Source organism: Chiloscyllium punctatum, chromosome 44 (genome assembly GCF_047496795.1).
Source record: "Chiloscyllium punctatum isolate Juve2018m chromosome 44, sChiPun1.3, whole genome shotgun sequence".
Taxonomy (NCBI): domain Eukaryota; kingdom Metazoa; phylum Chordata; class Chondrichthyes; order Orectolobiformes; family Hemiscylliidae; genus Chiloscyllium; species Chiloscyllium punctatum.
Genome location: NC_092782.1, coordinates 64,673,431 through 64,689,969, shown reverse-complemented (window position 1 = coordinate 64,689,969; position 16,539 = coordinate 64,673,431). Strand labels below are relative to the sequence as shown.

At 39.9% G+C, this 16,539-nt stretch overlaps 1 protein-coding gene across 7 annotated transcripts in view; it reads right to left on the bottom strand.

Annotated features, from left to right (window-relative positions):
- The window catches only part of LOC140467039 (semaphorin-3A-like), a 436,589-nt gene that overhangs the window by 22,275 nt on the left and 397,775 nt on the right, over positions 1–16,539 (bottom strand). For all 7 annotated transcript variants that reach the window (XM_072563099.1, XM_072563101.1, XM_072563098.1 and 4 more), the window contains 3 exons: positions 15,203–15,244; positions 9,167–9,324; positions 738–805 (listed from right to left, as the gene is read on the bottom strand). In XM_072563099.1, coding sequence (XP_072419200.1) covers positions 738–805; positions 9,167–9,324; positions 15,203–15,244 — 268 coding nt within the window. The remainder of the gene's footprint in view (positions 1–737; positions 806–9,166; positions 9,325–15,202; positions 15,245–16,539) is intronic.

Below are 16,539 nucleotides of genomic sequence, written 5' to 3'. Positions count from 1 at the left end.
GAAGTTTGGAGTTTTTTGGAGGGGTTAAACATCACAAGCTCTCACAGTACAAAAGTGATTCTGGATCCCAGGTCTGTCATCACTGCAAGAACATCATTGCAATATCATAACTGAGAATTATATTTGGTATGGACAGTCATCAAGATCATTTATAAAAATAGTCTTGAACCGATTAGTAGTGACCTGAATAAATCGACCACTGCTCTTTAAACTGCTACACTATGTACAATGGTAACCAAAACATTTACAAAATAAGGAAATTCTAAAAAATTCATTTTGTAAGTAATATTTCCCCATGAAGTGAGTAGATCTCCCATGATAACCAAGTTGTAAAGCCAATAAGGTTATAAATCATATGCGGTATTTCACTAGGTGTGTCTGATCACAGATACTAGCATAGTGCTTGATTGCTTTAGAGTCTGAGAAAGCTGAAGAGGAGACTTACTACCCTAAAGGTCAGATGAAAAGAAACAGGAAAATTGGGAGAAGAGTTTTCAGGAATGGGATGCAGCTTTAACCTCTGATTTCCAATACAAATCTGATACTTAGGATTTTGCAATGTTGATGTTTCACCAATATTTCATCAAAAATGAAAACAAATTATTTACCCAAGCTTTATCTATCTGAAAAATTCCATGTACATATTGTAAATATAAAGCACATCATTTGATAGAAGAATTGATCAGAAATGTCAGAATGTTGATCAATTGAAATCAAAAAAGTCGTCATAAGCTTACCATTGTGATGTTGATCAGAACACTGGGTGAGAGGGTCACCGTTCCTGATGTCTTGCCTTCTGGTACGCCTGAAACAAGAATAATCAGTGAAGTGTGGCTGGCTCTGCCATTTGGATGAAGAAGATTTTGTGTTGACACCAAATACAGGCTTGGAGAATCCCAATCAGCTGGCCACAGCTGGGAATCTTTAAGAAATCATTACATCAAGTTAATCTTGTATTTAGAGCCAATTCCGAACTGAATGGATCAGCTAAAGCTTTGCATCGTGAGATAAATGCAAAATACTGCTGATGCTGGAAATCTGAAAATAAAACACAGAGAATGCTGGAGAAACTCAGCAGGTTATCGCTTCAAGTTCTGAAGAAAAGTTATTCCAGACTCAAAACATTAACTCTGCTTCTCTTTTCACAGATGGTGCCAGACTTACTGAGTTTCTTCAGTGTGCTCTGCTTTTGTTTTGAATCCTGAGATCGTGACCACTGATCTTCAAGCCATTTCTGTACAATATAGCCTGAGTGGATTAAACTTTATTTTATAAAATCCAGACAGTTCAATAATATCCATTAGGGATGAAAATCTGCCTTTCTTTACCTGGTCTGGCCTACATGTAACTCCAGACCTGCAGCAATATGGTTGACTTTTAACTGTCCTCTGGGAAATTAGGGGTGGATAATAAATGCTGGCCTGCCCACCGATGTCCACATCCCATCAATGAAAACAATTACACCTTCAATATCAGAACTCTCCCCAATTGTAGCATTTCAGATGCTTCTGAATTGCAATGAACAAAGTGATGTTGATACACAATCCATGAAAGTAGCTTCTGCATTGGTTCATTAACTTGGTGATATATTACCCATGATTCTGACTGTAAGTGTTAGGCACAGTGAAATTCAGAAGCTAATCAGCTGAAATGTGAATCAATATCTTGTCCTTGCTAAGTATTGCTACGTACAGACACATAAGCTCCACAGTCATTTGGTGATAAGAACATACGTGAGGTTAGAACGAGAAGAAGGCATTTGTGTAATTAAGTCTCTCTCCCCACAGCCTCTAAAACTATCATGGATCCTCCCAGCCCTGTTAATTCCTGATATAGCCTTTTGTAAAATGCTCCTTATTTAAACATGTTAAATGAAGTGAAGCTGTAGCATGCCAGCCTACTCTTCCCTCTGACATTCTTCACAGCAGATAGTTACCATTCAAAATATGTTATCCAACAGCCTGTGTTTCATGCAGTATTTTAAACACTTGTAACCTTCTCCACCTGTATTTGCCCTTGGAAATTCTCTATTTCCGAATTGATAGTCATCCATTTTTATCCTTTTAAAACAGGTAAAGTTAATTTTGTTAGTTTTAGTTGAATTTACAGTGAGTCCATAATGAGCATCAAAAATAATTCAACATATTTCGATTAGATTCCCAACAGTTTGGAAACAGGCCCTTTGGCCCAACAAGTCCACACCGACCTTCCAAAGAGTAACCCACCCAGACCTAATTTCAGTTCACCTTCTTTCAGTTCTACAATAGTGAGGCAGATCTGCAGCATTTTCAAAACATGAACCAATCTTCCTTCAAAACTTCTTTCCATGAATAAAAATCCAGATTGGTGGCACTGCCTTTATAATTCCTTTGATATTCTGTCTGTAGCCTTTTCATTATATTCTGAAAGTGACACACTCAAGCCCACACATAGCATTACAGAACTTATCTAAAAGGCTTAAATAATGATTCCTTTCAACTTGAAGTTGCAAGTGTGGGGTGAATGTAGTTAGTGTTCTAATCATAATCACATTTTTACTGATAATTTGTTAGCAAACGTTGATAGCCATGTTCTTAAAGCGACACTATTTCCTTGTCTTTGTTAGTGGCTGTCCCTGCCCTAGTATTGGTGTTTCTGCACTAATCTCCATATACAGTTACTAGATTTATTTAAATCTCTAAACCAGCTCCCTTTAAATGATGGTATGCTCAATCATGTTTGTACTTGATCACATTGTTCACCATCAGTAAAATCTATATTGTACATCCATATCCCTAAGTCATTGATGAAAATAAAGGAGTGACCTAGTGGATCAGTGGTTAACACTGTAGTGGGGTGGCACAGTGCCTCAGTAGCTAACACGTCTGCCTCAGAATGCCAATGACCTGTGTTTGATTCCACCCTCAAGTGACTGTCTGTGTGGAGTTTGCACGTTCTCCCCTGTCTGCATGGGTTTTGTCCCATAGTCCAAAAATGTTCAGGTTAGGTGGATTGACCAAGGGAGATACAAGATTATAGATGTGGGTCTAGGTGGGACGCTCCTTGGAGGGTTGATGTGGGCTGAATGGCCTACTTCCACACTGTCGGGATTCTATGAAAGTCGATAAGCCCCTTTGAAATCTTCCCAATTTCCTGTTCTTCATTTATTATTATCTTCTCATTTCTGTGGATATTCGATTTTCAATTCATATCACAAATATTCTTTAAAATGAGAGCTAAATAGTAAGAGTACGACAGTGGAATGAATTGGACAGTTCTCCCAAAGAGCCAACACAGTAACAATGGGTAGAATGGCCTCTTTCTGTTCCACAGGTTTCTCAGATTGAAGCGGCAGCATTCTGTAGCTATTTCACAAAGAGTTCCACTTGAAAGGATGATCAACAGTAATGGACAAGCAATCTCCCTGAGGTAACAGTGGCTGAAGGACCTGAACTTAAGGGAATTTATATTTGCCAGGAATTGGTGTTGGAGAGACTGTTAGGTCTGAAGGTTGATAAGTCCCCGGGGCCTGATGGTCTACATCCCAGGGTACTGAAGGAGGTGGCTCGAGAAATCGTGGATGCGTTGGTGATTATTTTCCAGAGTTCGATAGATTCGGGATCAGTTCCTGCGGATTGGAGGGTGGCTAATGTTGTACCACTTTTTAAGAAAGGTGGGAGAGAGAAAACAGGAAATTATAGACCAGTTAGTCTGACCTCAGTGGTGGGAAAGATGCTGGAGTCTATTATAAAGGATGAAATTACGACACATCTGGATAGTAGTAACAGGATAGGTCAGAGTCAGCATGGATTTATGAAGGGGAAATTATGCTTGACTAATCTTTGAGAATTTTTTGAGGATGTAACTCTGAAGATGGATGAGGGAGATCCAGTAGATGTAGTGTACCTGGACTTTCAGAAAGCTTTTGATAAAGTCCCACATAGGAGGTTAGTGAGCAAAATTAGGGCACATGGTATTGGGGGCAAAGTACTAACTTGGAATGAAAGTTGATTGGCTGATAGGAAACAAAGAGTAGTGATAAACGGCTCCATTTCGGAATGGTAGGCAGTGACCAGTGGGGTACCGCAGGGATAAGTGCTGGGACGGCAGCTTTTTACAATATATGTTAATGATATAGAAGATGGTATCAGCAATAACATTAGCAAATTTGCTGATGATACTAAGATGGGTGGCAGGGTGAAATGTGAGGAGGGTGTTAGAAGATTACAGGGTGACCTGGACAAGTTAGGTGAGTGGTCAGATGCATGGCAGATGCAGTTTAATCTGGATAAATGTATGGTTATCCACTTTGGTAGCAAGAACAGGAAGGCGGATTACTACCTAAATGGAATCAATTTAGGTAAAGGGGCAGTACAGAGAGATCTGGGTGTTCTTGTACACCAGTCAATGAAGGTAAGCATGCAGGTAGTGAAGAAGGCTAATAGCATGCTGGCCTTCATAACAAGAGGGATTGAGTATAGAAGCAAAGAGGTTCTTCTACAGCTGTACAGAGACCGAGTGAGAGCACATTTGGAGTACTGTGTGCAGTTCTGGTCTCCAAATTTGAGGAAAGACATTCTGGCTATTGAGGGAGTGCAGTGTAGGTTCACGAGGTCAATTCCTGGAATGGCGGGATTACCTTACACTGAAAGACTGAAGCGACTGGGCTTGTATACCCTTGAGTTTAGAAGACTGAGAGAGGATCTGATTGAGACATATAAGATTATTAAAGGATTGGACACTCTGGAGGGAGGAAACACGTTTCTGCTGATAGGTGAGTGCCGAACACAGCTTACAAATACAGGGTAGATCATTTAGGACAGAGATGAGGAGAAACTTCTTCACCCAGAGAGTGGTGGCTGTGTGGAATGCTCTGCCCCAGAGGGCAGTGGAGGCCCAGTCTCTGGATTCATTTAAGAAAGAGTTGGATAGAGCTCTCAAGGATTGTGGAATCAAGGGTTATGGAGATAAGGCAGGAACAGGATACTGACTAAGGATGATCAGCCATGATCATATTGAATGGTGGTGCAGGCTCGAAGGGCAGAATGGCCTACTCCTGCACCTATTGTCTATTGTCTACATTTCTACGTGAGGTTTCATTGCTAGTTCAGTGTTATTGCAAGATTCAGAGATCAGCAGTTTAGCAAACTTCCACCCACCTTGATATTTATATCACACCCTCTCTATCTGATTCTGAACTTGTAATGATGAGGTCAAACTGAATCTTTCCAATGCGAACATTCAACTAAAAAGGTAGAAACAGGGAAGAGAGACTGGGATTCTAATTAGGATATTGGCACTTATCAGATTGATTCAGAGGAATTTATTCTGATAGGTACAATAAGGTGACATTAATCCACTTGGCAGGATGCAGACAAAACAGAATGTAATCAAAGCAATATCTACTGAAACCCTGATTACACGAAAGGGATGACAGGGTATCTATTCTCAGGGATCCATCACAGCAATATAAACACCACCTTCAGCGCAGTGTGATATCATTTCTCCGGGAGGGAAGCTGTTTTGAGAACCAGGGTCCAAAATGATTCACATTACAGTTTGCTTGGGCATTTTATTTCCCATAACTAACTTCCCAAGCCACGTAGATTTATAGCTGGGCTACAAACAGGGTTTAGGCTGGGCTAATACATGAGGCTTAGCTTCCTGAACTTTCATCTTGCTATTTTTAAAGCGAACAAACATAAAAGTAAGAATTTCTGTAATCCCTGTTAAAAGAACCATTGTCAGGTGGAGAGAATTTCATAACCACCGTGATCAGTTAGTCTGAACACATCTGGAAAATGAGACTTTGCTGCTGTATTTAAGATTTGGATCCTGGCAGCCATGCTGCTGTTGAGACATATTTCAGGTGACATGTGTGTATGACTTTTAATCTTTGTTATGGGGTAAAGTGCTGAATACTAAACCTTATTCTATATATATATTTAAAAGCATATACTTGACACATAAGATTATTCTTCTTCAATCACAAAGATGGATGCAGTTCACACAATAGGAATTCAATTGCCCATCATTCGGACAATAGTTTCTTGATGCTTTTTTGAAGAGCCAGTACAGGCATGATAGGCCAAATGGCCTCTTTCTGTGATTCTGAGTTACTTGTGCTCCACTTTCCCCCTCAATAAACAGTATCTGATGTTAGCTCAGCATCTATTCAGATCATTGCTCATACTGACGTATCTATGTTTCTAAGATTTCAGCTCCTGGGCAATTTCCAGTACTTTGGAATCCAACTCAAGAAATAAAATGGAATGGCTGTGAGAACAGACACATGCTGGCATTGCTGGGCTACTGTCACAATGCAATACGCTTTTCAATGTAGGTTTTAGTTCAGATTGGGTCAGGTCGGAACTCCCCAAGCAAATGGAGATATAACCCCACAGGTTAATGCTCTTGGTGAGATAGGAAGAAATTCAGATGATCCTGTCAATCCATTTGCTGCTGTGCCATAAAACATTATTTCAAATCCTGTATGATTGAACAATGGAGCCTAAAGATTTGATAGGAGATGCTGAATGTACAGATTTTTGGTCTATTCCTGGATAACCACACCTCCCCAAACCACATGATTCTTTCTTCATCTCCATCCTAATGGAGAAGAACATCGCTCTGCTACCACCTCTAACTTTGTGAGGTGACAACACAGGTTTGGATCCTGATTTTAAATAATTTCCTTCATCCCCAATCCTGCAAGACTTGTAACAGAGTCAAGTTGAATCCAGATTGGTGATCAACATATTCTCTGGGCAGAGCTTGACTGTGTTTTAAATGCACTGAAACCCAAGTTGCATATTTAATGAATATGCACAGTACAGAGTTTTGATTGCATTTGACCGCAACATTAAGGTCTCACCCAAAACTCAAATCTTGACCCTTTATTTTCCCCAGAATATTGAAAATTCAGATGGAACCAAATGTATGGCACATTCAGGGAAATCTTTTTGTTTGTGCTTTTTCCCATTTCTCTGTTTAAACATGAGTCCCTATTGACCATTATGGCTCTGCACTAGTTGATCAGGCATTACACAAGGTTTCACAAGACATCAAAATTCGGTGCCTTTTATAACATTGTTAACCTGAAGGTTAGTCTAAATTAAGAACTAAATCCCATTAGGAATCTCTTCATGTCAGTTCATTGATAAATGTCAAGGTCCTCCATCACACAAAATAGCTATGGACAGAGAACTCAACATGCCACAGTAAATAACAATGCTCAGAATTATAATGAATTTGAATAGTCCAAATATCATAACATTCTGAGAAAACAAACAGCTGAGCTCTTCTGGATGCAAAATGATTCTCTAACAAAGTCATCTTTGAGGATGCAAATAATTCACAATTTTCACAATATTGAAGGGTATTGGTCTGGGCAAGTTGTTCACTCTTTCACAGAAGGAAATAATGATGGGATAACTGTTATAAATTAACACGAAGAGGATTGTTTTTGCACAAGGAGTATGAGACTTGTGAAACTTTTAAAGTGAGCACTAATGAAATTCATAATAAAAATGAATTAAAACAAAAAGTGCTGGAGAAATCATTAAATCTGGCAATCTGTTGCAAGAGGAACGAAGTTAACATTTTGAGTCTGATATGATGGCTATTCAGAGTTCTGAAGAAGAGTCACTTTAGACTCAAAATGTTACCTCTGCTTCATGCTGCCAAATCTGTTATGATTCTCCAGCAATTTCTGTTTTTATTTTAGATCTCCAGTATCCACTGTGTCTCACTTTTATAATTGTAAAAATGAGTTAATGAGGTAACTACCTCAGAGCAGTACAATATTCTTGCAACCCAGTCACTGACACGTGGAAAATTAATGTTGCTCATTTGGTCATCTTCAGAGCCACACAAATTGAGTTGTGTTAAAGATGTAGCAGTGGGTATGAGTGCAGACATCACTTGCTTGACCACAAACAGAGTTCTAAGAAATTCCACACTGTCCCTGAAGTTGACTGTGAAAGAGTCTCGAGAGACCATAGGGACCTTGAGGTGCATTGCCAAACATCATAACTACCTTTAGTACATATAAAACATTTTATTACTGTTTTGGGACTCTTTTCTCTGCTCTGACAGAAATAAAACTTTCACAAGCACCTGTAGGTTCCTGAGGTCAGTGATATGTCTGGAAGAGGTAAAAAGAGTTGGGTTTCCTCAAAATGGAATTTTAAATGATGAGCTGGCATTTCAGTAATTTCCATTTGCACAACATTTTGAAGTACAGACTATTTCTAATGAATTGGAGATGCCGGTATTGGACTAGGGTGTACAAATTTAAAAATCACACAACACCAGGTTATAGTCCAACAGGTTTAATTGGAAGCACTAGCTTTTGGAACACTGCTCCTTCATCAGGTGGTTGTCTAACCTTAACCCAACCACCTGATGAAGGAGCGACGCTCCGAAAGCTAGTGTGCTTCCAAGTAAACCTGTTGGACTATAACCTGGTATTGTGTGATTTTTAAGAATATTACTAGACATTGACATTTTTCTTCTGTTGATGTATTATTTAGCTTGAGTTCTTGAACAAAGTTATGATTCTGATTGATCAGATCTATGTTCATGATCAGTGTTGTTAGCGAATTCAAGATTCAAGCCTGGATGGGCATGCACAGATCAAGACTCTGAATTTCTTATTTCAATCTAGGGCCTTTGTGGCTATGTAGCAAGAATATCAGATAGGAAATATTCAGTAATAGAGCCGTCCCCTAGATTCACAAAAAACATAAAACTCAATCCCTACAGAGTTTTTCGAAAGAATTTGAGAATATCAGACTCTCCTTTGGTCACTGAATGGGAATCTGTCTTCGATGCTATGACGATGAGCAGCTGAAATACTGGATCATGAAACAAAATACTCTAGCCTGCAAACGCTTCTTTTAACATGGAAAGAGAACAATTGGTTTACTGAATTATAGCTGTCACAAAGGGACTAAGAGCAGGATTGTGACATATTGCCAAATGTAATTATGTTGACACCCTGGTGCTGTACTTCTGCTGTCAGCAGTGCCCATCTGCCTGGTATTTCCTCACTCACTGCTCATATAAATATTTACCATTGCTATGAAGGTTTCCAACTGAGGTTTTGTGCTACACACATCTTGCAAGCATCACTTTCCCAACCAGGAAAGGAGCAAATACCAAAGCAATCTGAAATTATTCCTACCTTTTGGCAGTGGGGAAATATCTGGAACATGAGAAGCCATCCCAGGCGCAGTAGGGGTCCCTAGCGAGGCAGCACTCTGCACATGCCTTTCCATAAACATCACATCGATGTAATGGGAGCTGGGAGACTCCAAGCGCAGAGCCAACGTACAGTTGTTGCTGAAAACAAAAGAGGAAATATTGGCGTGAGACATAGTTGCAGGGGGACAGGAGAAAGAAAAATGGGAGCTGAGTAGGAAATGTCACCTTCGCTCATCTGTGTTTGCTTTTGGATAAACAACAAGAAAGTCAAAAACCAAGATGGCCCTCTGATTCATCACTGTCAGAAGGGTTGCAGATGCTGATACAGAGAATTAAGTCACAAAAATGAGTTGCTGACACCTTCTATCACTTTACTGATGATCAACAGGAGACTGATGGGCCAGTAACTGGCTGGATTTGTCCTGCTTTTTGTGGATAGGACATACCTGGACAGGTAGGTGCAAGTGTTGTAAGTGTACTAAAACAGCTTGGCTAGGGGAAAGTGGTAGTCTTCAGTATCATTGTAGGAATGTTGTCAGGGCCCATAGTCCTTACAGCATCCAGTGCCTCCAACTGTTTATTGACACCACATGGAGTGAATATAATTGGTTGAAAACAGGTATCTGTTCTGCTGGGGGCCACTGGAAGAGGCCACGTTCGATCACCTGTCAGCACTTCTGGCTGAAGGTTGTTCCTCTCATATGTTGGGCTCTTCCATCATTGAGGATAGGATGTATTTGAGGAGCCTTCTCTTCCAGTGAGTTGTTTAATTGTCCACCATCATTTATGACTGGAAGTGGCAGGACTTCAGAGTTTAGAGTCATAGAGATGTACAGCACGGAAACAGACCCTTTGGTCCAACCCGTCCATGCCAACCAGATATCCCAACCCAATCAAGTCCCACTTGCCAGCACCCGGCCCATATCCCTCCAAATCCTTCCTATTCATATACCCATCCAGATGCCTTTTAAATGTTGTAATTGTACCAGCCTCCACCACTTCGTCTGGCAGCTCATTCCAAACACGTACCACCCTCTGTGTGAAAAAGTTGCCCCTTAGGTCTCTTTTATATCTTTCCCCTCTCACCCTAAACCCTCTTGTTCTGGACTCCACCACCGCAGGGGAAAGACTTTGTCTATTTATCCTATCCATGCCCCTCATGATTTTACAAACCTCTATAAAGGTCACTCCTCAGTCTCCGATGCTCCAGGGAAAACAGCCCAAGCCTATTTGACCTCCCCCTATAGCTCAAATCCTCCAACCCTGACAACATCCTTGTAAATCTTTTCTGAACCTTTTCAAGTTTCACAACATCTTTCCGTCAGGAAGAGTCTGATCTGTTGATTCTGGGTCATTTAGCTCTATCACTTGCTGCTTATATTGTTTAACATGAAAATTGTGCTGTTTGTGGCTTCACCAGGCTAACACCTCATCTTTAAGTATGTCTGGTGCTGCTTCCGGCATGTCCTCCTACACATTCCACTGAAACAGGGTTGATCTCCCAACTTGATTCTCTACACCTTTGCCCTGTTCCTTTCCTAATTACTAAAATATTTTACATGCAGTTCATTATCGCTAATGCCACCGCTTTGTCATGACCCTGACTGATCCTCTTGCAATCGGTCCCTGGTATACTTCAGTGGTAATTCCTTGTTCATCTTAAAATATGAAACTGCTACACATTCCATACAATCATTTGCTTTTTGTATCTCTTCCCATTTCCGCACATTTTCAAAACTCCTGAACACAGTTGATTGAAAGGATGTTCATTAATTGATTTATTTTTGTTTTCTAGCCTGAATGACATAAAACAATGGTCACCTGACCTCAAGTGTGCTTTTCGTTATACTTTATTAATCATTCACTTCTCATTCATTCAAAATAAATCCATTAAATACATCGCCCTCATGAGCACCTTAATGAATTGCTCGCAAATTGAGTGCCTCATGAATACAATTGCAGTGGACAGACGTTCACTGTACATTCCCAACAATGTAAAAGACATTCAAAATTCCTCAGCATTATTCAACACTCCTCAATTGCATTGATTCTCACAAAACATCATCAGACATCCTTCAGCTATTGTCAGGCTCCTAACACATTATTAGTCATGAGATTTTCTACTTTCTTGTCCTTTAATTTTATTCAAGGAGGCTCCAAGTACTATTTTGAGTTTCATAATCCATTCACATTTCGTAATCCTGCAGGTACTTTTAAAAACAAAATCATGTCACACACCAACAGAAAATCTCAAGAATTTGGAGCAGACGGCCATTCATCCATTTCCTCTGCTATTTAAGACAAGGACTGATCTCATTATTGTCCCAATTCCACTTTCCCAAAACTCTCAACCCCCGTGTAATTCACAAACCTGTCGAATTCAGCCATGAATACAGCAACCTGTACTGCTCTCTATGAAGAGGAGAAGAGATGGCTAAGGAGAGATTGATAGAAGTTTGCAGTATCTTGAGAGGTTGTGGGAGAGTGGATAGGGAAAGGCTGTTCCTGCTTGTGAAAGGATTCAGAAGGAGAGTGCTCAGTTTGAAAGTGTTAGACATATAAGTAAATGGGAGGTGAATGCACTGTCTGGAAATCTGATGGAGGCAGGTTTAATGGAGGCATTCAAGAGAGGCACTGGGTGGTTCTTCAAATAGAAACAATATTCAGCATTACAGGGAAAAGGCAGAAGGTAACAATCAGTCAAAAAGCACAATGGGCCCAATGTCCTCATGCCGTATCAGAGGAATTCTGTTGAAGAGAAATCCACAGACTAACTATTCTCAGAACAAAGAAAATCTCTTCTACATCTTCAATGGGAAAGGTTTTATTTTTAATCTGTCCCTTCATTCACATCTCTCTCAAAAAGGGGGTAACAAACTCTCAGAATCCACCCTATGAAAGCCCCCTCAGGATCTTATGTTTCAATAAGATATATTTTTCTGAACTCAAATGGATATAGACTCAAGCTTCTTCATACCAGAGATCCGTTGAGTGAATATTTTCTAATGATGGGACCAAAACTGCACCCAAAATCCTAGGTACTGTTTGACTAAGAATGTGTCCAATTGTAGCAAAACTTTCTTTCTTTTGTATTCCATTCCTGTTACAATAAACACCCACTTTCTTTTGTGATTACTTGCTGTACCTGTAGATAATACTAACCCTTCTTGTGTTGGGAAACCCAAAGCACTCTGTCTGATGGAGATCTGATGTGGAGGTGCTAATAGTGGACTGGGTGGACAAAGTGAGAAGTCACATGATACCAGGTTCTGATCCAACAGGTGAAGTCAGTTGAAGAATTCACCTGATGAAGGGGTAATGCTCTGAAAACTTGTGATTTCAAATAAATCTTTTGGACTATAATCTGGTGTTGTGTGACTTCTGACTTGGTGGAAATCTGCGATCTCTCCATTTAAATATTGTACAGCTTTCCTACTCTTTCTGTTATATTTTCCACATTATATTCCACTTTACAATTTTTACCCAGTCACTTAACCTGTTGGTGACTCCTTATAAATTTGTGACAGATTACTTTGCCTGCAATCTTTGAGTGATCAGTGAATTTAGCTCCAATATGTTTGACCCTTTCATCCACAAATAGATTTCATTAACAAGTCATTGAAACCCCAGCGCTGATCCCCATTGTGTGTTATTGTTTGTCAACCCACACTGAACTAATTGTGCAGAATCTATGAAAGGGGCCTGAGAGAGAAATATGGCAGGAGGATGGGAAATGTCTGCTGAAGGCCTCTCTCATTTTTGGGAGCAACTCGCCTCAGTTTTTAATTAAGTTCCAGGCTTTGAGAGGAGATTCTTACTTATTAAAGAGAATTATTGCTTGTTAATGACCCTATTAACTGTACACCTTGCCTTATTAATCTGAGAGTAAACCAAACGTTAAGAATCATTGATATGGCAGTCAGAGTGGCTCCCTCCCAACCTCAGCTCACTGCTGGCTGTGAGGACACTCTATTTTTGAAACTGGGCACCAACATCTCAGGGCATTAGCACTGGCCATATGCACCCAATTTCCACAGACAATGCCATCTGACATGCACCAGCCTCTAAAAGCCATCATACCACATCTCTGATCCACTACAGTTTTACCATGGCTAATTCATCCTAAACTGCACATATTTGGACTGTGGGCGGAAACCAGAGCACCCAGAGGAAACCCACGCAGACACAGGGAGAATGTGCAAACTCCACATAGTCAGTCACCCGAGGCGGGAATTAAACCTAGGGCCCTGATACTGTGAGGGAGCAGTGCTAACAGGGAGTGAGTTGGCAGCAATGAGGGTATGTAGGATTAGTGGTGTTGGGGATTTGAGGTGGGTGAGAGTGAGTGAAGGTGGATATTATAGGTGATAATAAGGGTAGAGCATGAGCCTTGTTGTGAGGTGGGTACAGGAGCAGAGAGAGAGTGAGGGTGAGATATCAGTGAGAAAATTATTACACGTGGGCTGCTGGAATGGAGAAGGTCATTGACCTTCATCCTACAAAGCTGGGCATTCCTCTAGGAGGCTGAGATTGCACTGACCCGGGGTCAACCTCAGATTAGATGGCATGGTGTGGTGCTGTGGCCTCCAGAGGCAGTGCAGTAGGTAATGGACATCTGATTTTGCACCACCCCATCCAGTAGGACCTCCATTGCAGAACGCTGACAATGTCTCCACCTCTAGGAAAAACGTTGGGAACTGTGTAGGTCAGCTCCAGACTGATGGTGATTGTCTAGGTGCACACTGAGATTTTCATAATTCACAGACAGAGGGAACGCTGGTCCATTCTGGGATATTCCAGCAGTGGAGAATTGTTCTGGGAATATAGAATGTTGGAATCTCGCAGAGGGGGGAGCTATCAGGGCAGGGTAGGTCATTAATGAGTTTACTAAGATACGGTGAGAGATCTCACTGGGCGTTGCAGAGAAATACCGTTCATGAAAAACACAACAAAACTGACACTTCAGCAAATAAATGTAAAATTCAAACCATTTACCCTAACTCTCTGCTTCCAGTTAATTAACCAATCATCTGTTCAAGTTAATATATAACTTCCTACCATGAGCTCCTATTTTGTGTTTTGATGCGGCATCTTATGAAACATCTTTTGAATATTTAAGAATATCATACCCACAAGTTCCCTTTCCCCACTTGTGCACTTCTTTCTCAAAATACCCTGACATGTTCTTTGCTTCAAGCAAAGCTTGAATTCCTGAGAACTCGCAGCATGAGGCCAGGCCAGTGCACTGGACTGTTTGAAGAGATTTCAATAGTGAATCCTATCACATTGATAATAAAACATCTAAATTATCTGAAATATGGAAACCTAAGTAAAAATGTGAATGTATTTCAGAAAATCTGCCATTACTGAGAACTGTCAACCAATCAAGGACAAATCGATTTTGAATTCCAAACTTGATTAATGACTCCAGTATTTTACTAATTAAGGTAAAATATAAATGTAGGTTATTGTTGCACATGCCAGGGATATGGGCTGGGTAACATTGCCTGTAATCAGAGCTGCTCTTTACCTGAATATCCATTGACTTCTTCCTTTCACTTGGAAAAACTCAGAAGTCACATGGCACCAGATTATAGTCTAACCGGTTTATTTGAAATCACAAGCTTTTGGAGCGCTACTCCTTTGTCATCCGATGATCCAACTCCGTTTATTCCATGACCCACCAACAACCTCGTGAAGGTGAGGAAGATTCCTGCCTCAGAATCAGGAAGACTTCCAGCTATCTTTTGGAGCATTCAGCCTGTTTACTGGACAGGTGGTTCTGCTAATACATGACATTGTGTTCCTGTGCAAGCCCACACTATACAAAAATTGCACAATATAAGTACACTTAACGTGTTGGCGATGTATTCATGTTATGACCAACACACACTTTAAAAGTTTTAAAATTTCTAGAAAAGCATTCCCTATTTTCTCAATTGCAACACAGCCAATTCACATTAATGAAAGATGCATAATAGTAGAGCTCCCTCTACAATATTGAACTAGATCTCACCTGTTTTGTAGAAATTTTCAGTGTTGTGATAGGTGTTGGCTCCTGTAAGATAAAAATGAAAATGTCACTGGTTTCTGTTTTTAGCTCATTATAAAGGTTTGAAATATCACAGTCATTGCTCATTGGAATATTTATTGACCTCATGGGGACAATTTAACAGTACAGATCCAAGATAAGAAATCAGAAAGCCCATCAGTTAAATGCTTGTCCAATCATGCAAGTAACAATTTTTTGGTGACATTTTGTTGACATTTAGATTAATAACACAGGAAATTCAATCTTCAGTCACTTAATGCTTCATGGTTATTTATAGCTTAATAGCCTAATGCTCATTTTAGCAACAGAAAAGTTTGTTCTTCCTTCAAATTCATTTTGAGAAGTTTAATGATGCAGTTACCCATGGAAGATATTTTCATTGAGTTTCTGCTTTGGGTGTAATTGGGAGATTGTGTGGGTGAAATCCGCTTTAAGCTCCCACGGAAATAATTTGCAATTTTACCAAGGTAAGAATATAAACCCATGGAATTACCCAATGTAGCAAAATGTTGGACCAAACAGCGTCTCTCCATTCTGTAAAAAGAAGTATAATCATTTCTTTCCTCTCATTAAAAGGGTACTGTTTATATTTAAGAGTGGTCACCGAAAGTTTTATTAATAGAGCTAAAAGCTAGACTTTTTGCAATGAAAATAAATATTTTCTATGAGTGAGCAGACCTCTGCCCATTCAAAGCTAAAAAGTCACAGAAAATTGTTTTTAAAAATATATCATATAGAACTGTTTAATAGTTTCATTGGTGTATTCTGTCAATTAAATATTTGATGATATTCCAATTAGTACTTCTCTATTGAGAAAAATAATTTGACTTTTCTCCAGTAGATCGGGAGAATGCAGCAATATTGATCTCAGGATACAGTCACCCATCCATGCGTGGCCTGTTTTATGCAAATTGAATCATGAACACGCAAGATAGATCACAGAAAATGCGATTATGAACAGTTGTGAGTTTCCCTCATCAATGCATTAAATTCCTTGAATTTGTGTGCTGCTTTGGCATATTCTGCCCAGGTTTCAGTGGACCCTCAGCATAAGACTATCAGCAGTGAACAGGAAGCTCCCCTTACACAGCACATTCATCAAAACAGCTTCTCCTTCCAGACCATTCTGTGTTGTAGAGTTTAAACAGGAGGCTCACGCCAGTCAAGTGTAGTTTTATCTTTTATTGGTGAAAAATCAAATTCTGCTTTAAACACCAAATATTCATCCAATTTCTTCAGCTCCCTGTCACAAATGTTTTTTGTCAATGTGAGGACTTGGTCATTAAATTTAAGCCAAAATG